The sequence below is a fragment of the Heloderma suspectum genome, chromosome 1 (genome assembly GCF_057233095.1).
Source record: "Heloderma suspectum isolate Gila_16-S chromosome 1, 16-S_ref, whole genome shotgun sequence".
In the NCBI taxonomy this organism is placed as follows: domain Eukaryota; kingdom Metazoa; phylum Chordata; class Lepidosauria; order Squamata; family Helodermatidae; genus Heloderma; species Heloderma suspectum.
Window position 1 is genome coordinate 146,692,968 of NC_139458.1, and position 22,265 is coordinate 146,715,232.

At 45.1% G+C, this 22,265-nt stretch overlaps 1 protein-coding gene across 4 annotated transcripts in view; it reads left to right on the plus strand.

Annotated features, from left to right (window-relative positions):
• The window catches only part of PECR (peroxisomal trans-2-enoyl-CoA reductase), a 34,538-nt gene continuing 12,273 nt past the window's right edge, over positions 1-22,265 (plus strand). The window contains exons 1-4 of one of the 4 annotated variants that reach the window (XM_084806635.1): positions 1-157; positions 783-825; positions 4,236-4,369; positions 20,047-20,212. In XM_084806635.1, the coding sequence (XP_084662761.1) occupies positions 792-825; positions 4,236-4,369; positions 20,047-20,212 (334 nt within the window). In that variant the 5' untranslated portion in view covers positions 1-157; positions 783-791. The remainder of the gene's footprint in view (positions 158-782; positions 826-4,235; positions 4,370-20,046; positions 20,213-22,265) is intronic. The other 3 variants (XM_084806644.1, XM_084806617.1, XM_084806627.1) reach the window with 3 other exon arrangements.

Sequence of the window (22,265 nt, forward strand, 5' to 3'; positions counted from 1 at the left end):
GAGGCCTGCGGGAGCGGCGTTAAGATGGCGGAAGCGGCTTGCGGCGCGTATGGCGGCCGGATTCTGGCGGACGGGCTGTTTCGCAGCTGTGTGGCCATCGTGACCGGCGGGGGAACCGGCATCGGCAAGGCCATCGCCGCCGATCTGCTGCAGCTCGGTGGGGAAAGAAGCCTGGGGAGCCCCCAAAACAGACCGGGAGTAGGAAGGAGCGTGGGTGTGGGAATGCTGGAGGCGGCGAAGGGCCGAGGTGGAGCGGCTGCTGTCACTAAAGCTAGGGCTGTCTCTTGTCGTTTTGTTCCTGGCAGTGCCCCTGTGGCTTCAACAGGACTGGCAGGAGGACTGGCTCGTTAATCTAAACGAGCGGAGGGGGCGGATAAAGGGGTTCCTCTGTACACACTGGGGTGGGGTGTCGAGAGGGATTCCTTTAAGAGAGCTTGAGGGTTTGGGGCAAGAAAGAGTTCCCTATGGATAGAGGGAGCCGAGTGGAGTGGGGGTTGCTTCATTGAAGGGAGAAGAGGCGATTTAAGGAGACGGCGTGTGGGAGCAAGTTAGGGATTGAGAGGCGTAGGTGAATGTAATGATGGGCCTCAAAACAAAATATTTTAACCAACTTGTAGTGCAACTTCTCAGAATATGCTCCGTTCCCCACTACAAGATCTGTCGATCTTTCAGCAGTGTTTGAATCCTGGCCTTTGACCATTACCATCTAGATCAGCCTTTCCCAATGTGAACATGAAAGCTTAGGTGCTAAGTCCATCTCTCTCTCTCTCTCTCTCTCAAAGAAGGAAATCATGCTGAGGCACCTGCATAACTCCACTTTAAGAGGTAATCCCACCCCCCTTCTGGCTCAGTTTTTTTTTTAAACCTTTGAAGGAGCAAGCAAGCTTTTCTGCCTGTAGCAATACTAGCCTTGGCTACTGTTTCATTACTATTGTATAGTTGCCTAGTTCTTCAAGCTGGATCACACTAGTGCAAAGATCTGACCTTTGAATTCAGAGTTCATAGAATCATAGAACAGTAGGGTTGGAAGGGGCCTACAAGGCCATCGAGTCCAACCCCCTGCTCAATGCAGGAATCCAAGTCAGAGCATCCCTGACAGATGGCTGTCCAGCCTCATCTTGAATGTCTCCAATGTGGGAGAGCCCACCACCTCCCTAGGTGATTGGTTCCATTGTCGTATTGCTCTAACAGTCAGGAAGGTTTTCGTGATGTTCAGCCGGAATCTGGCTTCCTGTCACTTGAGCCCATGATTCCGTGTCCTGCACTCTGGGATGATGGGAGAAGAGATCCTGGCGTTCCTCTCTGTGACAACCTTTCAAGGACTTGAAGAGCGCTATCCAATCTCCCCTCAGTCTTCTCAAGGCTAAACATGCCCAGTTCTTTCAGTCTCTCTTCATAGGGCTTTGCTTCCAGTCCCCTGATCATCTTTGTTGTCCTCCTCTGAACCCTCTAGTTTCACATTGCTTTTGCTGAACTTTACATCTCTGGTCCAGCATTTTTGTGAGATGCTCTCCCATGTTAGTGACAGATATGCACACATCTCTGAATGGGCTCACTTAGCAAATATCAACTTCGGCAACCTCCTTTCAGACGCTGCCAGTGGACTCCTGTTTTCTGCCTCTTTTATGCTGTACAACAGCTTTCCCCAATTTAGTGTCTGCCGAATGTTTTGGATCACAACTCCCAGCATTCCTGACCATTGGCCATGCTGGCTGGGGCTGATGGGAGTTTGGCGGGCATCAGGTTGGTGAAAGCTGTTTTACCACAGGAATCGTATTGTGCATATCCTTTCACATCTGTGCTGCGCTTCTGCTAGACCACTGAGGCAGCAGGAGGAATATCGGGCAACTCCAGCTACCTTAATCTCCTGATAGCCTTTGCATACTCCCTCCTTGTACAGCTGTGCATATACCTCTACTGCAAGGGTGCAGAGCCTGAACTTCAGGGTCCCAGTCTGGCTATGTGGAGCGCCTCAGATGGTAGCCCCACCTCCTTTTCCATTGATCATTTGATATTTTCCCAGCTTTTGTGCTGCTTCTTCCTGGTTCTAAAAGGTTGAAATGCCTCTCCTAAGGCTTGGTTACTGACAGTAAGAGCTTTAAGCTAAAATATGCTGGTATTTTTGGCCCTGCCCATTTATTTATTTATTTATTTCTATACCACCCAATAGCTGAAGGTCTCTGGGCGGTTCAATTTTGCCTTTGGCCCTGCCCACCACTGGAAAGGGGCCCCTGAGAGATTCTGCGAAATGGAATTTGGCTCTTGGGCTGAAAGAGGTTCAACACCCCTGCTCAGCTGTATCTTACTTGATAAGCTATTGGTTGTTTTTCTGACTTTTTTGGTCATTCTGTTAGAGGTCTAACATCTCTTGTTAATCAGTGATCTGTAATGTTAACTCCAGCAAGGCAGATTGTGAACTCCTTTAAGCTGTACTTACAGCTGGTAGATAACTGGACTGTGAGTGGCAGTGAAAGTGATTGCCAGATTGAAAATGAGTTGGATATATTTACGATATTTGTATACTGTGTTTGAACTATATGTTTCTCAAAACCTACCAGCATTAATAGGTCACATCAGGGAATTGGTGTCCTTGTTGCTTGTGTGTTAATTTAGGCAGATGGTTAAAATACTAAAGCAACTTGCACTCTGCTGAAGATGTTGTGTGCACGTGTAATGATAGGTGAGTGAGGTCCTAAACGAAAGATGGGCAGCTTATTTGCCATTAAATGCTGTGTAGTGCAGCATAGCCCATTTTGATTAACATATGGTATATGTGCAAACTCTGGACATGAAGCCACAAGAACTGATGGAGATTTTATGATGATGCCATGCAATTTTTGCTGTCAACTAGGACTTCCTAGCATGCTTTTGAAATGGGAAGTGTGGCTGTTTCTGTAAAGCAGCATCCATATTGGAGCAATGGTTTGAGGTATGGGTTTACTCCCATTTTTCAGCAAATTGCTTAGGTCTTAGAGACAAAATTCCCCACTTCTGTCCATATGAAGAAGTGATGATGGTACGGTTCTTTGTGTCAAGAAGGTGTAGTTCCTGCTAGCATTACACTTCGGGATATACAAAAGTTCTGCCATGGATCTCGGGGAGGCTGAATGCCAGCGCATTCGGCCCCCCGAAATCGGTGGCGGAACGGCCCGCCACCCCCCCGGGACGAGACTTACCTTGGGCGAATCTTCCTGGCGGCGGTGGCTCCGGCGGCGGTTCGGCAGCTGCGGCAGCCGGTCTTCTGACCGGCTGCCACCGCCGCCATTTCCAGTTTAAAAACAAACAAACAAACAAATGTGATAGGCTATGTAAATGTTTACGTAGCCTATCACGGCTGACTTAAAAACAAAAACAACCCCCCTCCCCGCGCGTACGCAAATGGCGGTCAGGGCTGCCGCCATTTGCGTTCCTTATTTTGGCACGTCTTAGTCTACGTAAACATTTACGTAGACTAAGACGTGCCAAAATAAGGAACGCAAATGGCGGTGGCCCTGACCGCTGCCATTTGCGTACGCGTGTTTTTTTGTTTTTTTTAAAGTCAGCCGTGATAGGCTACGTAAACATTTACGTAGCCGATCACGGCTGACTGCAGGGACGCAAACGGCGGCAGCTATGGCCGCCGCCATTTGCGACCCTGCTAGCCAGCGGCCGGATGTCCGGCTGCTGGCAGAGCCGGCCGGCGGCTCCACAGAATCGCTGCAGAGCACAGCCGGCCGGCCAGGATTCTGGGGGGGGGGGGGAGGAACGGAGCGCCTCCCCCCCGGCGAGGATTCCGGGGGGGAGGGACGGAACGCCTCCCCCCCAACCATAAACATAATTCGCAAAAGGTAAGTACCTTTCGTACATCCCTAATTACACTAGTTTCATGACTTATTAATTAGATTCTAACCCCATTAGTTCAGGCAGTTGCTACAAAGCAGTTTGCAGAGAGCTTCAACTATTGGGCAGTAAAGAAATGTAATAAATAAAATTTTCAAACTAGGAGTGGGAAGGGTATATTTTGCAAGCTGAATATCAAGTTAAAGAAGCTTTTAAGATTTGATCTAACTGTATCTGTAAACTTCCAGAACTGCTAGAAGCTCCCAATAATCCAGAAAGTCCTGATGGAGGATGGTTATGACAGTCTGTATACAGTGCCACTTCTTGAGCCATCTTGTTGATCTTGCCCAAAGTCTAATGAAAGAATTACTGTGAATTTCTAAACTGCTTATGGATTCTTTTTTGTTTTGGGGCAGGTTGCAATGTAGTCATTGCCTCTCGCAAACTTGACAGATTAAATGCTGCTGCGAAAGAGTTGGCTGCCAAAATTCCACACACAAATTCTGCCCAGGTGACCCCTATACAGTGCAACATTCGCAAAGAAGAGGAGGTAAAAACAATATATTCTTCTGCTGGTTTGTAGAGTGGATGACTAGGATATTGGCTCACTGGAGAATACATGCCCCCCCCCCAAAAAAAACCTGTCAAAAAGATTAAACCAAAATTTAACAGGAAGTGCTAGTTTTGCTGTTCTCTGTTGCTTTCACAGAGGTTGTTACAAGGATGTTGTAATGCCTTGCTAGCTCTTGGAAAAGATTGTCTATACATCTTGTTGCAAAATTGTTCATAATCCTTTGTATGTCACTGAATATAGTCTCCTTTACCCATGTTCAAACTACTGAGTAATCAATCCTAGCTATGTATAGTCTGTAGGCACTGAGAAATGTACATATGTTGGCCTGCCCCTTGTATTTGGGGTTGGGGTCTAGAAATGACCAGCTTTGACTAAACTATGCACCTTGCTCTCCCCAAAGAAAACTCCCCCAGCTGTGATTGGGAATGCATGCAATTAAGGAGGAGCCAGTTCTTTAGGTGATTTTGTTTTATAAGGAAAAGGAATGAATGTATAATAGGGCTGTTGATTTGACTGAGACAAAATGTTTTTCACTTTCCTAAATGTAGCTTTTATTTATGATGGCATTGGCCATCAAGTCTGGCTTGTCTTGGCAGTGTCAACACACAGATGTTTATTTTGTTAAAATGTGTATTTGCTGATTTTACTTTAAAAATAATAATCAGTTAAGGACTTTGTGAAAGAGCAGAGACATAGATCTGGTTCGCATGTAACAGCAATTCATGAGTTGTTCAGCCCATGAATTTCCAGGGTACAGTGGGAGTGAGTGTGCTGTCTGCTGTGCACTTGTCACTTCTGCTTTACATCTGGATCTGCAAACAACCCAGGTATGCGCCATTCCTGGGTTTTTGCCATGCTGCGTGACGTTTTGTTGCACTCTGGGTTGTTTAGAATTGCAACCCAATAACAAACCATGGACGATGATTGGGTTAAAACTCTGGATTATTGGACCCTAAACAAGCCTGAGTTCCAGGTTCACACATCATGACAACAGCCCAGGAACAAGGCATTCTTGTTTTGTTTACAAAGCCAGATGTAAAGCAGAAGCGAATGTGCTTGAGACAGTGCGCTGGCTCTGGTGCGGCCATGGCTAACTATGGGTTGTTTAACCCATAGTTAGTCATGATGTGTGAACCAGGTCATGAAGTTAATTTTGCCTTTCACTTAGTTTTCTAATTGGGACACGACCTCATGTTTTCGGTATAGACTATCTTGTGTCAATAAAAACCTATTAATTATAACAGGGGTGGGCATCTTGGTACCCTTCAGATGTTTTGGCCTACAGCTCCTATAAGTTCTCACCGTTGACTATGCTGGCTAGGGTTGATGGAAGTTGTAGGCCAAAACATCTGGAGGGCCACCCCTGAAATATGCAGAATTAGGAGTACTGTATACTATCTGGGTCTGTCTGGAGCCTGAAATATATCTGGAATTACTTGTCTGTTACGTTCATGAATAAATGTGTACAATTTGACATGTGTCTTTTCGTTTCTTTTAATATATGACATTTTGTTTTCCTAATCTGTGAATGGTGGTTTATCAGTTCACTTTCAAAGCCTTGCCTAGCGTGTCCCCTGTCTTCTGAGATTGGAGACAGACGTTTTGTTGGTTTAAGAGTTGGACAATAGACTGATTTGCATGTAACACTATGTGGACAAGCTGGACTTCTGGAACTCTTCTGTAATCTCTATTTTCTGGAGTGATCTGCACCACCAGGTTCGTGTGAGGCACCTAGGGAATAATTTATTGAATGCGAGTTGCGAAGTCTTCATCCATACCCTCAGGGGCCTCCTTGCTTTCTAACAAAGCTTTCTTTTCCACAAATGTGCCATAAATAATTCTGCTTCTTTGGCACTGGGCTGCCAAACACCGCACAGCCTGCCAGTTTCCTTTGTTAAGAAGACCGTGATGCTGCATTATAGTATCTGTTGCTCTTGGCTGTTCTACATCCAGTAGTTTGTATACTGTCACTAGTTCAACTAGGCTTCCATAATCTCTCCTAAGAAAGGGAGCGATTGAGCTAGTGGATGCTGTCATGTGTGAAGATGACCTCAATTCTCTAAGCTTTTTCTTCTCACAGGGTTTATTTGGATTGTGCAGTTGTAGACAGGATGAGCTTCCAGAGATTATTAAACAGCTGGCATTGGTGAGCCTTTGGTGTCATGCTCGCTGCTTTTAGAGGAGTCATTAGAACTATAGGCCTCTTGACCAAAGTCTGTATCAAGTTATCGTGACTTAGTTACATTTATATCCTGCCTTCCTCCAAGAAGCCCAAGGCAGTGTGCATGATTCTCCTCCTCTCCATTTTATCCTCGTAACAATCCTGTGAGGTAGGTTAAGCTGAGGTCAGTGATGACCCAGGGAGCTTCATGGCTGAATGGGAATGAAAACCTGGGTTTCCTGAGTCCCAGTCCTACACCACTGTGGTGCTCCACTCATTAAGCCATAGTTCTCATAAGGCTGGGGAAAGCTGTCTGATGCTGTCCTGATGTTTTGGAGCACATCTCCCATTATCTCTCACCATTGGTCATGCTGGCTCGGGCTGATGGGAGTTTTAGTCAAACAGCTGGGGAGCTCTAGATTGGGTAAGGCTGTTGTAAAAAGAGTCCTGTTGAACTGGACTAATGTTCAATGATTCTGTCCAGTATTCTGCTTCCAACAGTAGTGAGCCAGGTACTTCTGAGAATAAGTATCTGGCTGGCAGCCTCCTCCTGTTTTGTCCCCATGACCTGGGATTTATTAATCAATTGCTTATTTTAAAATATTTCTAGGCTACTTTTAAAGGTAGCCTAGAAATACTACCTTTATTTCTACTTTTATTTCTACTTTATTTCTACCTACTTTTAAAGGTAGCCCTCTCAAGGCAGCTTACACAATGAAATCCCATGCAATAATAAAAGCAAAAATGAATAAAATCAACAAATGCTAGCAATAAAAACATCCCACCCTGATAGTGCTAAAATGTTATGCCATTGGGTGAGCAGTGGTTATTTGTCCTAACTTTTTCATATGTGTATGAGCGAGTGAGGGGTTACAATTTCTTGCTCTATTCACTGGAAGGTAGATCTAATGGTCCCAGGGCATAGTCTGAAGGCACATGAGGCAGCCACCTTGCTGAAGCTAAGCAGGTTGGGTCTGGCCAGTGCTTGGACGGGAGACTACCTGGGAACCACATGTAGCCACCTTGAGTTCCATGATGGAAGAAAGGTGGGATATAAATGTAATAAATTGTTGTTCAGTCGTGTCCGACTCTTTGTGACCCCATGGACCATAGCATGCTAGGCCTTCCTGTCCTCTGCTCTCTCCCAGAGCATGCTCAAGTCCATATTCATTGAATCAGTGATGCTATCTAGCCATCTCAACCTCCGCCGTCCCCTTCTCCTTTTGCCTTCAGTCTTTCCCAGCATCAGGGTCTTTCCCATAGAGTTTTCTCTTCGCATTAGGTGGCCAAAATATTTGCGCTTCAGCTTCAGGATCTGTCCTTCCAATGAGCACTAAGGGTTGATTTCCTTTAGGATAGACTGATTGGACCTCCTTGCAGTCCAGGGGACACGTAAGAGCCTTCTCCAGCACCACAGTTCGAAAGTATCAATTCTTCAGCGCTCAGCCTTCCTGATAGTCCAGCTCTCACAGCCATATGTTACTACTGGGAAAACCATAGCTTTGATTAGACGGACCTTTGTCGGCAAGGTGATGTCTCTGCTTCTTACTATGCTGCCTAGGTTTGCCATAGCTTTCCTTCCAAGGAGCAAGCGTCTTTTAATTTCATGGCTACAGTCACCGTCTGCGGTGATCTTGGAGCCCAAGAAAATAAAATCTGTCACTGCTTCCATTTCTTCCCCTTCCATATGCCAGGAAGTGATGGGGCCAGATGCCATGATCTTCATTTTTTTAATGTTGAGTTTCAAACCAGCTTTTGCACTCTCCTCTTTCACCCTCAACAAGAGGCTCTTTAGATCCTCTTCGCTTTCTGCCATTAGGGTGGTATCGTCTGCGTATCTGAGGTTGTTGATAATTCTCCCAGCAATCTTAATTCCGACCTGTGATTCATCCAACCCGGCGTTTCTCATGATGTACTCTGCATATAAATTAAATAAGCAAGGCGACAATATACAGCCTTGTCGTACTCCTTTCCCAATTTTGAACCAATCGGTTGTTCCATGTCTGGTTCTTACTGTTGCTTCTTGACCCTCGTACAGGTTTCTCAGGAGACAGGTAAGGTGGTCTGGTACCCCCATCTCTTTAAGAATTTGCCACAGTTTGTTGTGATCCACACAAAGGCTTTAGCGTAGTCAATGAAGCAGAAATAGACGCTTTTCTGGAATTCTCTTGCTTTCTCCATGATCCAGCGAATGTTGGCGATTTGATCTCTAGTTCCTCTGCCTCTTCGAAACCCAGCTTGTACTTCCGGTAGATCTCGGTTCACATACTGCTGAAGCTTAGCTTGTGGGATTTTGAGCATCACCTTGCTGGCATGTGAAGTGAGCGCAATTGTGCGGTAGTTTGAACACTCTTTGGCCTTGCTCTTTTTTGGAATTGGAATGTAAACTGACCTTTTCCAGTCTTGTGGCCATTGTTGAGTGTTCCATATTTGTTGGCATATTGAGTGCAGCACTTTAACAGCATCATCTTTTAGTTTTTTAAATAGCTCAGCTGGAATACTGTCATCTCCGCTAGCTTTGTTGTTACTAATGCTTCCTAAGGCCCACTTGACTTCACTCTCTAGGATGTCTGGCTCAAGTTCAGTGACCACACTATCATGGCTATCAGGGACATTCAGATCTTTCCTGTATAGTTCTTCTGTGTATTCTTGCCACCTCTTCTTAATCTCATCTGCTTCTGTTAGGTCCCTGCCTTCTTTGTCCTTTATCATGCCCGTCTTTGAACAAAACGTTCCCTTGAGATCTCCGATTTTCTTGAAGAGATCTCTAGTTTTTCCCATTCTGTTGTTTTCTTCGATTTCTTTGCATTGTTCATTTAAGAAGGCCTTCTTGTCTCTCCTTGCAATTCTCTGGAACTCTGCATTCAGTTGGATATATCTTCCCCTTTCTCCCTTGCTTTTCGCTTCCCTTCTTTCCTCAGCTACTTGTAAAGCCTCCTCAGACAGCCACTTTGCTTTCTTGCATTTCTTTTTCTTTGGGATGGATTGAGTTGCTGCCTCCTGAACAATGTTACGGACCTCCGGCCATAGTTCCTCAGGCACTCTGTCTATCAGGTCTAATCCCTGAAATCTATTCCTCACCTCCACTGTATATTCATAAGGGATATGATTTAGGTCATACCTGAATGGTTTAGTGATTTTCCCTACGTTCTTCAATTTCAGCTGAAATTTTGCAACAAGAAGCTCATGATCTGAGCCACAGTCAGCTCCAGGTCTTGTTTTTACTGACTGTATAGAGCTTCTCCATCTTTGACTGCAAAGGACATAATCAATCTGATTTCGATATTGACCATCTGGTGATGTCCATGTGTAGAGTCGTCTCTTGTGCTGTTGGAAAAGAGTGTTTGCTATGATCAGCGTGTTCTCTTGGCAAAACTCTCTTTGTCCTGCTTCATTTTGTACACCAAGGCCATGCTTGCCTGTTATCCCGGTGATTTCTTGACTTCCTATTTTAGCCTTCCAATCCCCTATGATGAAGAGGACATCTTTTTTTGGTGTTAGTTCTAGAAGGTGTTGTAGGTCTTCATAGAACCGATCAACCTCAGCTTCTTCGGCATCAGTGTTGAATGGTTTGCCTTGGATTCATACTGAGATCATTCTGTCGTTTTTGAGATTGTTCCCCAGTACTGCTTTTCCCACCCTTTTGTTGACTATGAGTGCTACTCCATTTCTTCTAAGGGATTCTTGCCCACAGTAGTAGATATGATGGTCACCTGAATTAAATTCGCCCATGCTTGTCCCTTTTAGTTCGCTGATTCCCAAGATGTCGATGTTCAATCTTGCCATCTCATGTTTGACCACCTCCAGCTTACCTTGATTCATTGATCTGACATTCCAGGTTCCTAAACAATATTGTTCTTTACAGCATCGGACTTTCTTTTCACCACCAGACACATCCACAGCTGAGTGTCCTTTCGGCTTTGGCCCAGCCGCTTCACTCTTTCTGGTGCTACTTGGAAATACCCTCTGCTCTTCCCCAGTAGTATATTGGATACCTTCCGACTTGAGGGGCTCATCTTCCGGCATCATCTCTTTTAGCTTTGTGATATGTTCCATGGGGTTTTCTTGGCAAGAATACTGGAGTGGGTTGCCATTTCCTTCTCTGGTGGACCACATTTTGTCAGAACTCTCCGCCATGACCTGTCCGTCTTGGGTGGCCCTGCACGGCATAGCTTATGGCTTCACTGAGTTACGCAAGCCCCTTCGCCACAACAAGGCAGTGATCCATGAAGGGGAATAAATTAAATAAGTAAATAAAATAATAACCATGACAGCTAAATGCAGCCTTTACATACAGTACTAGTATATACCTGAATCCAAGGTGATGGGGACAAAAAATGGGAAAGACCATCACCTTCATGCATGTGTGGAGTATTCTGGCTGGCCTATATGGGATGCAGGGTATTGGACTTCATGGAGCTTGGTCTGATCCTGTTAAACAATGGAATAATAGTAAGGCAGATAAGAATAATAATCATACATAGCATAATGATTAAGGAATTATGTAAATACCACATGTACAGGAAAACCAAACATTACTGGTGACAACTAACAACCCACAGCAGAAGGAATTTGGATACTAAAGCTGCTAACATTGCAATTCTACTAACCCTTTAACAGTTTGATCCTATACATGACTACTCAGAAGTGCCACTGAGTTCAATGGGACTTTCTCCCATGTAAGTGTGTGTAAGATGGCAGCCTAAATTGTTTCTTCAAGAAGGAAAAGTTTCTCATCCAGAGAATAAGATTGGCTCTCCTTAACAGATTGACTCACTCAACACCCCGTGCCCCACAGCACTTCAGAGAGCATTATGGGCTGCAGTACACACTTGCATTCTACTGGGATTTAAGAATATCCACCAGATGTAGGGTGGCAACCTATCTCATAAACTGAAAATCTCTCTTCTATTCCAAGTGATTGTTTGAGGGTGTTTGCTGATTTGTACAATTTATTTAACTAGCATTTGTGTACAGTTGAAACTGCACCATTTCAAAAGGAATTACTATAAAGCTGCAGCAATTTATACTGTGAGGATTTAGATGTTTGTCTTATTTATTAGGATCAAGTTATAATGAAGAGGCTGACTCAGCCACAGTATCTTGCATCTGTTATAGGTTCTTCCCTGTAAAAGCTCATGTACAACATACTGGTTAGTTTTTAACACAAGACTGCAGCAGATTTAATACAGCTACTTTTCTGGAGTTTGTCCCAGAAATGAGTATGTTTGCAGAAGGATTTGTACCAGCTTAGGAAGAGTTTGCTGTCAAGCGTTTTTTATGAACAAGCAAAAGGGTTGCAGATTCTTAATGTAAGACAGAGAGGGGATCTGAAGAAAGCTGATACAGTCCTGAATAATTCACTCTGATCAAGCCAGAAACAATACAGAGCAAAACCCAGATTCCCAGACGTTAGAATGTTAAAGAAGAGAGTGATGGGAAAAAGGGGTGTGAGGGAAATAATGGATCTGTGGCGAAAGTACTGTACATACAAACTGTATGTACAACAACCCAACGCCCTTTTTTATTTTCCCTCCTGCATAAGACTACATCATTGTCAACAAAAGAAGGTCGGGGGGATAGGAATCCAATTTTCAAGAGAGAATGGGTTGGTATTTTCTTGAAACTATTGTCCATGCTTTCACCTGAATTACTCAGTACAGACAAGACTTCACCTTCTGGTATTGTATCCAGGTTTCCTCTGGTTATAGTTTTGCAGCAAAGCTGCAAGTGCAATTAGGGGAAAGGACATTTTTACCATGAATTCCTGTTTCCAGGACTCCCAGAGGGCATTCACAATTCTTTATCATTTGGGATAGCCCCTCCTCTTCCATTAGTAGGCAAGGCAAACGACTTGCCATCTCCTCCAAAGGGAAGGGTATCCCTGGTCTCCGGACTCGTACTGGAAAAGCAGAAAATCTCTACTACCTCCAAAAGCAGGAACTATAAAAATATATATTGATATAAGTTCTGGAAATGTGCCAGTTACTGTGAGTATTGAAACACATTAACATGACAGAGCAATTGTTCAACAAAAGCAGGAAATTCGTCCCATGAAAAACTGCTTACCGCTCCTATGTGTATGGCAGATACAGTAGCCTAAAAAAACCCTCTCCCCATATCAGCATCTGGACTGAAGAGGTGGGCAAATACCCTCCGGGAGTCCTGGAAACAAATTCACAGTAAGAATTTCCTTTTTCTCAGGACTAACAGAGGGCATTCATAATTCTTTATCCTTAAAGATGTGCAAAAGCAGTGCCATCCCTGGGTGGGAGTCCAACTGGCTAATCGCAAGACAGCACAACCCGTTGCAATATCCTTTTACCAAAAGCTGCATCAGCAGAAGAGTATTTGTCTACCTTATAGTGTTTAGAGAAGGCATGTATGGAAGCCCATGTAGCAGCCCAACAAATCCTTTCTATGGAGGACCCACTCCATAGTGCAGCAGATGTGGTTGCCACCTGGACAGAATGAGCAGTCACCCTAAGCCATCTGGAAATGGTTATCTCCGACACCTTCTTCCCCAGGGATGTATCCATGAAGGACACAAACAAGGATTCAGATTTCCTATATGTGGCTGTCCTGTCCAAGTAGAAATGGAGAGCCTTTCTGACACCGAGCATATGCCATTTCTTCTCTTATTGGTGTTTTAGTTCAGGCAGAAAGATGATAGGACTACCTCCTATGGAATACTGAATTCACCTTGGGAATAAATTATGGATCAGAGTGAAGTACCACTTTATCGTGGAACACACAATTGTGGGTTAGGAGATAGTGCCTCCAATTCTGATAACCTGCGAGCAAATGTCACAGCCACTAAAAATACAGTCTCTAAGGTAGGAATTCTACCATAGGCTCAAACAGGGGGCCCATTAGTGCTGTAAGGACCCCATTTAAGTTCCATGAAGGGAACCTGTGAATGGGTGGAGGGTTTAACAGTGCTGCCTATCTGAGGAATCAGCAGACATGGGATTCAGTGCTGCCCCAGTTCAGTGCTGCCCCAATTCAGGGTTCCTTCCCTTGCCTCACACCTAGATAGAAACATCCTTCAAGTCTCCTCCACCTAATTATTGGAAGGCTTACATGAGGGCAGGACAGTTGTAAGAACCCCTTTAGAGTATCCCAACCCCCATAACCATTGCCACTCAGCCTCCAGGCTGTCAGATGAAACGTGAGGCTGAGGGCATCTCACTAGGCTCTGGGTCAGCAGGTCCACTCTGCTGGGGAGCCACCAACGCTCCTGTAGCTACAGATTAACTAGGTCTGGAAACCAAGGGCTCTGAAGCCAGCCTGGTGCCACCAGAATCACCTCAGCTCTCTGATTCTTCAGAGCATCCTCAGTAGCAATGGCAGAGGTGGAAAAGGCATATAGAAGCTCTGGAGGCTATGGAGTCTTGAGAGTGTTGTTTCCTCTGGCTTCTGGACATGATGTGGAGACCTGTATCTTGTCCTGAAATTCCAAAAGAGCCAATCTGATGGCTCTCAGTTCCAGCAGATTTATGCTCTTCTTTGCCTTCATTGCTGACCAAATTCCATGAGTCACCCAGGACCTCACGTGGGCCCCCTAACTGAACAGACTGGCTTCTGCGGTGATGACAACTCCATTGGGATTTGCCAGTGACATTCCAAATGTCAGGCTGGGGGGTGCAGCCACCATTGTAACACCAACTGGACTGTTGTTCTCCACCATGAAGTGGTCCTGATGTGCTATGTGAGCCTGGAAGAGGTGAAGTAAGCACTGCAGGGATTGAGTGTGAAAGTGTGACCAGCTTATCAACTCTTTTCACAACAGAATCAGGCATAGTAGCGGAGCCAGGGGAATCAGGTCCATGCGCCTTGGCTGTGCTACCTCTGATGCCATCTGAAGGACTTTGTTCTTCCTTTCCTCTGTGAGAAATATCCTGCACACCTTTGCATCCAAGATCACCCCCAGGTGTTCCAGACGCTGGCTTGGTTCTAATGAGCTTTTCTGTGTGTTCACAATGAAGCCATGCACCTGGAGACAGTCCAGAGTAGTCTGAACATCCTTGATCCCTTTCTTTTTGTTTGAGGATTTGACTAGGTGTCTAAGTAGGGATACAGGTAAATCCCCATCTGTCTCAGGTGAGTCACTAATGGTGCCATAATTTTGGTAAATCCCAGTGAGGCAGATATCAACCCAAAGGGCATTGCCCTGTATTGGTAGAGTTTGGGATAGTAAACGAATTGAAGAAACTTCTGATGACTTGGCCTGATTGGCACATGTAAATAGGCCTCTGAGAGACCTGTTGATGTCAAGAAGTCATCCTTAGTCAGGGCAGCCACTATTGACTATAGAGTTTCCATATTAAAGTGCCATTTCTGGATGAATTTGTCCAGCTGTTTTAATATGGCTCTCACATCCCCGTTTTTCTTTGAAACCATAAAGAAATTGGAGTGGACCCCCAATTTTCGTGCTCTGGGGGAACTAAGTTCGATAGCATGGATGTCCAACAAGTTGTCAGGGTGGAAACTGAGCCGATAGAACCCCAGAGCAGTTCTGATTCTGAGGAGGATCAGCAATCCGTGAGAGAGGAGCCAGCTCATCCCTCACAGGCACAGCAGCTGGCAGAGATTCCTCCTGCCAGCATTCCTGAGATAGTGATCCTAGCAGTGAGAAAGTGTGGGACGGGGGCTTGCTAGATGCTAGACGCAGATGCAGGGAGCAACGAGCGATGGAGGGCTCGGAAAGGAGGCGTAGCTCCCGTTTGGCGCACAAGCAATGGCCACCTCCCGTGGACCCAAGGGAAAGAGGGAGGATCTCTCCCTAGCCCATAAGTTCAGGGTCTTCAAGTGATTCTCCTTCAAATGTGGATCAACTGCCTACTTGGAGCATGGGCTACTCTGCTGTTCATTGCTTAGTCGCTGGTGATTAGCATCTGAAAGAGTCATTAAGTTGTAAAAGGATTAAAGCCTTGAAAAGAATCCTTTTGTCTGTGTCTTGAGTTGGCTATTGGAGTGTACTGAAAGAGGCTGCTAGGGCGCTCCTGACATAACTGTTGAATGGCTGTATTGAATAGGCTGTGGTTTGTGGGATTTTTGGACTTCAAGGTAATCCAAAATTTGTTTCTGGGATGACGGGCAAACTCCAGGGTATAACCCTGGGAGACTGACTCCAAGGACCAGGCGTCTGTTGTTGTTATTGGCCATGGATGGGCAGACTACAGAAGTCTTCCCCCTATTGGACCTTGGGATCCAAGTCTGACATCAGGAAGTGTGTACCTTCTTTGTTTCCTTGGCTGTGTTGGCAAGTCTGTTTGCTGACTGTGACTGCTTCTTGTATGTCTCCCTGGTGCAAGGCCACTTGGATGCTGAGAATCCTCATGATCTACCTGAGGGTTTAGAGGAGTGAAAAGTAGATTCTTGTCTTCCCTCTTGGAGGATGGAAATGCCTTTGTTTTGACTTTGTCTTCCACCAGAATGTTTTCAAGGGGTTCCCTAAAGACTTTGCCGCCAGCAAGGGGAGAGCCTGTGAACCCAGATCAATGTCTCAGCTGCAAAGCTGTATGTTCCTGCGTGCTACTGCGTTGGTCACCGTGGCTCTAGATTAGACCCAAATGGCGGCCACAAAAGAATCAGCCAGGAGTACATCTGTGTGTGTGATCTTCCGCAGTCTGTCTTTTTCTGACTTGGGAACAGACTGTGTTGCTTCCAAGTCTTGTGCCCAAATATAAATTGTTCTAGTGAACATGGAGTTGTGGTGGTTGCTTGGAAGTCTGTAGCAGAGGCCTCAAAATCTCTGCAGAGTGCCACCTCCACACACTTATCGCATGGTTCCTGCAGCCCACCTTCCCCATCTACCAGAATGGCTGCATTGGAAGTGAGTGCCACCACTGGGGCATCTACCAGTGGCACCTTAAGCTAGCCCATGATTTCCTGATGAAGCATGTAAACCTTGTTAGCCAACTGGTTAGATAGTCTGGTCTTGGTTGGGTTGTCCCACTCCGCCTTACAAAGCTTCTTGAAGAAGGAAAGGAAGGAACCATCAGAGCCTGTTTGTCTTCCTAAGGGAAAACCACCTTAGAGACAGAATAAGAAGAGTTTTTTTTCCCTCTCCCCTCTGGTTTCTTTTTTTTAAAAAAATACTTTTTATTCTATTTTTTATCTTTATAAATGAAATAAACAGTACCAACAACCTAGTCATTATCTACAGTTTCCAACAATACAGTATTCTTAGGACACAGCAATAACAAAGAAGAAGAAAAAAATAGGAAGAAGGAAAAGGAAGAAGAAAGCAAGAAAGAAAAAGAAAAAATATAAAAAAGTTACTTAAAAGGATTAAATTTAAACTTCATTACACCCAAACTTCAAGTATCATTCTACTTAAAAGTTATACCTATAACATTGCCAATATTACAATTCAGTACAGCATAGATAATCAACCTTACATTTCAATATCATATCATCAGTCTTATAGCAAGGGAGCAAGCCTACAATTAATTTCCAATAATCATATATTGCCCTTCAGTTAACATATGATAGTAAAGCTTAACAATTTAACCAGCCAAAATTATTACTAATCAAAGTCCCATAATAATGATAGTAATAATAATAAAAAGGAAGGAAATTAAAAAGGATAAGTAATAATAATAACAACTTTATGCTATATATTTTAGATAGTGTAATTTCTAAATCTATATATGAATTTATACATATCTGTACATACACAAACAGGAATTTTATTATACAGTATATCATGTCTAATGTAAAAAAAAGAGGGGAGGAAAGGGGGGTTATATGTAAACAATCCTCTGGACTGACGTACTACCTGGACCTTATAAACCAAACAAATCCGAAGAAGAAGAATTGAAAAGTTCCCAGCTCGTGAGGCTGGGGAAGATGTCTCCCATGCCTTACTTTGAACGCCAGCTAACTAAGCCTCCACTATTTCATGTTTTAAAAACTTTTTCATCTGGCCTTCAAAAAGAATGCAAAATATAGCAGGATATTTGATATGATATTGCAGATTCATTTGTCTTGCCAGATTTCTCGCCTTGGTAAATTGCCTTCTTTTGTTAGCGATTTCTTTAGTGTAGTCTGCAAATAACATAACTTTGTCTTGTGTTGGCCCCCAAAAAAGTTCTCCCACTTCCCTTGCTAAGCACAAAATATGATTTTTTGTAGAAACTCTTGCAAATTGAACTATAACAGTATAGGCAGTCCCTTTGATGCCACGAACTGGACCTGGAACACGGTATGCATGCTCAATATCAAGTAAATAATCAGATGGCAGAGCAAGTAGCTCATGCAGAAATTTATCCAAGAATTTAGACAGACTTGTATCAGCAGGCAGATCTTTGATACCAAGGATACGCAGATTTGTTCTATGAGTATATGCCTCCAGTTGGGAAATTCTCGCAGACAGGATATTATGGGAGGCATGCCTCTCCCCTCTGGTTTCTGATCCCCAGTGAGCTGTATGGCCTGGCAGGCTTTCACTAGCAATATTGGGAACAGATCTGGCTAAAAAGCTTGGTGACCTTGGGGGACACTTAAGTCACATCCCTGGTTAGTACTTGGATGGAAGACCACCTGGGAATCAGGCTTCCTGCATTGAGCAGGAGGTTGGACTCGATGGTCTTGTAGGCCCCTTCCAACCCTATGATTCTATATCTATATCTACCCTCTGGAAAGAGCTGGGAAAGAGCCTTGGATACTGCTCTGCTGTAGGCTGTCTGTCCCAAGAGAGGGAGATTTACCTGTCAAGGTGGACACTGAGCCCATAGAATCCCAGAGTAGTTCTGATGCTGAGGAGGAGCAGTCGCTCCTTCAGGAGAGGAGTGCGGAGCGCGCTCCTTTTTCCCCAGGACCAACAGCTGAGGGAGCTTCCTCCCACCCACATTCCTAGTTTAGAAAGCAGTCCAGGGAGTGATTCAGCACAGATAGCAGACTGGGGGGGATGCGCGGCGCAGACGCAGAGAGCGGCGCCAAATGGTTCGCGCTCAAAGAACGGTTGCGCCCAGAGGATCCAAGGGAAAAGGGGAGGGATTCTCCCTAGTCCTTATATTCAGGGGTCTGCCAGTAATTGCCCTTCAAACGGGGACCAACTGTTCTAACTTAGGGCATAGGGATGCTGCTGCTCAGATCTAGTTGCTACCTGTAGAGCTGTTAAGTTGTAAAAGAAGAATAAAGCTTTGAAAAGAATCCCTTTGTCTGTGTCTGAACTTGGCTACTAGATTAGACTGAGAGCCCTCCAAGGAGCCCTTGACAGCACCTTTGCGTGCCCTAGAATTAGTGGCAGATGCCTTACCTTATATGCCCAATGGCCTCTGCACCTTGTTCACACACTTCTCCCTTTTTTCCCTGCTAGACTGTGACCTCAGCTCTGATGATAATGAGGATCATACAGAGGATAGGCTCTTAGATGAAAAAGAAGGGGATCTACATTCCTTCTTGTACTTACGTCTAAAGCTGCTGTGGTCATGTCTGAATTTTTTCTTCCCCTTTTGTAGTTTCATTTGGAGGGAAGTTGATTTGGGGGGTTCCCTACCAATCCCTGGCCAGGCCTCATGCCCCCCCCCATCCTTGAGAACTAGGGCTTGCACTCACTGCAGAAATTCGGGGTGAGCCCTCTCCCCACTCAAGTCTGGTAGATAGGGGGAAAGAGGGGAAGAATCTCTGCTCACCCACTGCACTGCAGTGGGATCCTTCTCTGGCACCATGTGGTCCCAGCCATTACTGGTGTTTGTGACCATTTCTCCTGTGTTGTCGGGGTGCCTGGCTTCCATCCCTGTCCCGGTCAGTGTGGAGGGGGAGAGGCATGGAGTAACCAGCGGTTTGGCATCTGCTCACCTTCCTTATAGGAAGAGGAGGCAGCAGGGCTCACTGTTTCCTGGCTGATGTGTGCTGCAGTGGCTTGAGTGTCAGCCTTGCACCCTGATAAAAAGACAAAAAAACATGCCACACTGTGGCTCTGTGGGGCCCACATGAGGTGGGAGGGTGGTCACAGAGAAATGAATGCTTCCTCTTCCGTGCCTGATTGAATAGCCCCCAGCCCTAAGTAATCTGTGTCAGGAAGGAGTGGAGAAGACTCAGCAACCCCCCCCCCCAATAAATACGCAGTGAATCAGAGGCCAGAGGCCCTGTTGTTCTGCTAGTAGGGGGGCTGGTCTGGGGTCCAGGGATACCCCTCCTTCTGGAGGAGACAAGATGTTGGCCCTGCCTACTGACAGAAGAGGAGCCTACTGATGGAAGAGGGGCTATCCCAAAGGATAAAGAATTATGAATGTCCTCTGTGCGTCCTGGGAAAAGTGTTCTTTTTTGTTCTATTTGTTGATTACTCAGTATTATGCATGTAATCATAGGAATATAACTTCATGCTGTATTAAAGAAACCCTCATGTTAGTGAGCCATTATATGTAATTGACAGTTATGTTTTTGGACAAAGATATGAAGGAAAACCTGCAAGTAGAAATGACTGTTGCAAAAGGCTGCTCCATAAAGTCTTGTCAACCCAACTTCTTTCTTGTTGTAGGTAGAGGCACTGGTGAAATCGACATTGGATCTTTACGATAGAATAGATTTCCTGGTTAACAATGGAGGAGGCCAGTTTCCTAGCCCAGCAGAAGCAATCAGTTCAAAAGGTTGGCATGCTGTGATTGAAACCAACTTGACTGGAACTTTCTACTGCTGTAAAGCAGGTGAGTGCTAGGTGTTTTGGCTTACAACTCCCATCAACCCTCATCATTGGCTATGCTGGCTAGGGCTGATGGGGAGTTGTAGTCTAAAACATCTGGAGGGCCACAAGTTGCCTATTCCTGGCGTAAACGGAAATAGAGGCCACTAAACCATTGGAAGAACTCTCCCTCTGCTTTCCTTGTATAGTGGTCCAGTCTCTTAGTACTGGCCTTGATTATTCTCTGCTGGAGGACTTCTGTTTATTGCCTAGGAGCATCCTTCATAACTGGGCATTCTGAGAACTTTGAGATGCTTCATGGGTTGTTAAAGGACTCTGGGGTAGCCTGTCTCCATTAGAGACTCTTCCACTTTACTATACCACACAATATAACCACAGCAACTGTTCCTTGGAGTGCTGAACAAACCTAGCATTACACTTGGGTTTGAATTGTAAACAAGATATTATATAGAATGCAGAAGAATCTGGATTGCTTCAGTGAGAAGATAACAAAAGTTGCTGGCATTCATTTATGTAATTCATGTATTTAATCACTTAAAATATGTGTAGCTTTCTCACAAGATGGCTAAAATAACCCAACACTAAAAACGATACGTAACATAAAGTACTAATTAAACAATACAGATGAGCATACATATAGTGCTTCTTCATGGGCCATGTTCCAAGCCTTCAAAAGTTGACTTGTAGAAGTCTTAAGGTCTGAGACTATGCAGAAACTTTTGGTCCCTAGCAGCATAGTAGAAATGGGAGCATGCGTTACAAAGGAGTCTCCATGAAATCTTGCTGTACTTCTGTGTTTGTGGGTTTTTTTCCCCTCCTTTTGAAGACAGCTAACTGGGTTAGGCTGAAAGTAGGGTTGCCAGGTCTGCTCAGGTTCAGAACCTGAGATTCAGGTGTCAAAGCCTGGGAGGCTAGCTGGAGAAGCTGGCTGGTATAGGTGGAGTTTGATGGGCAGGGGGTAACAGCAGCAGGGTGAAGCAAATGCAAAACCTCTCAAGCCAAGAACAAAACAGCTTCTGCCTTGAGTTTTGGCGTGAAATTCTACCATCTTCTTGAGAGTCTGAGAAGGCTAAACACTGGACACCCCAGTTCAAACCCTGAGATCTGACAAGCAGTTTCTTCCCTTGAGTAATCACAACAAAAGCTGGAGGAATTAAGGCTGAGAGTGCAATCCTACAGATGGGATGGTTCTGATCTCATAGCTCTTTGTCTATCCTATGCCACTGCTGGCAAGAGCCCAGTGGGGTGGGAGGAACAAAGCCATTTTTGCCCCCTGTTCCTGTTAAAAAGCATTTATAGTCCCCTGCCTTCACAGGGACAGCAGCGAAGAGGCCCATGGATCCAGCACAGGGGTAAGCAACCTTTTTGGGCTGTGGGCACATTTGGCAATTTGAGACACTGTCTTGGGCACCACCACAAAATGGCTGCCATGGGAGGTGTGGCAAAGGAGAAGTAACCTGACTAAAAGACTGAGTCCAAGCAGAAGTGGGGTCTGAGCCACAACATACTAAACAACTCCCATGGCAGCCATTTTGTGTCATTTTAAGAATGCACTTGTCATTTTAAGAATGCACTTAATGCAGGTGCAGGGAGGGGGGAGAGAGAGAGTGATTTTTATCGAGACAAAAGGTGTTTTCTGTTTCCCGGCACAAACGTGTGTGTCTACTCAGAAATAACGCCCATTGTGGTCAATAAGGCTTGTTCCTGAAATGCAGGGGCATCTGGAACTTCAGGGGAAAGGAGAAAGGGTGGGGGGAGCCTGGCGGAGAGAGCCTGTCTTATTGGCTGAGCAGCCCCACCAGTCAGATGACGTTCACTCCAACCCCCACCCGTAAGTATGATCTGTGAAGCACTTTTTACTGGTGTGGAGTGCTCACTTGCAGAGCCCTGCATGGACCAAAGCGCAGCAGAGTTGATTCCTTTTTAAAAATCCAGCATGCTTCCATTCGCTTCTCCCTTCATTGTTGTAGAAACACACACACACACACACACACCCAGTCTAGACTAGATGCTCCAGGGCAGTTTGTTCTAGGAAGAAAGGAAATCAGGCTGTGTGT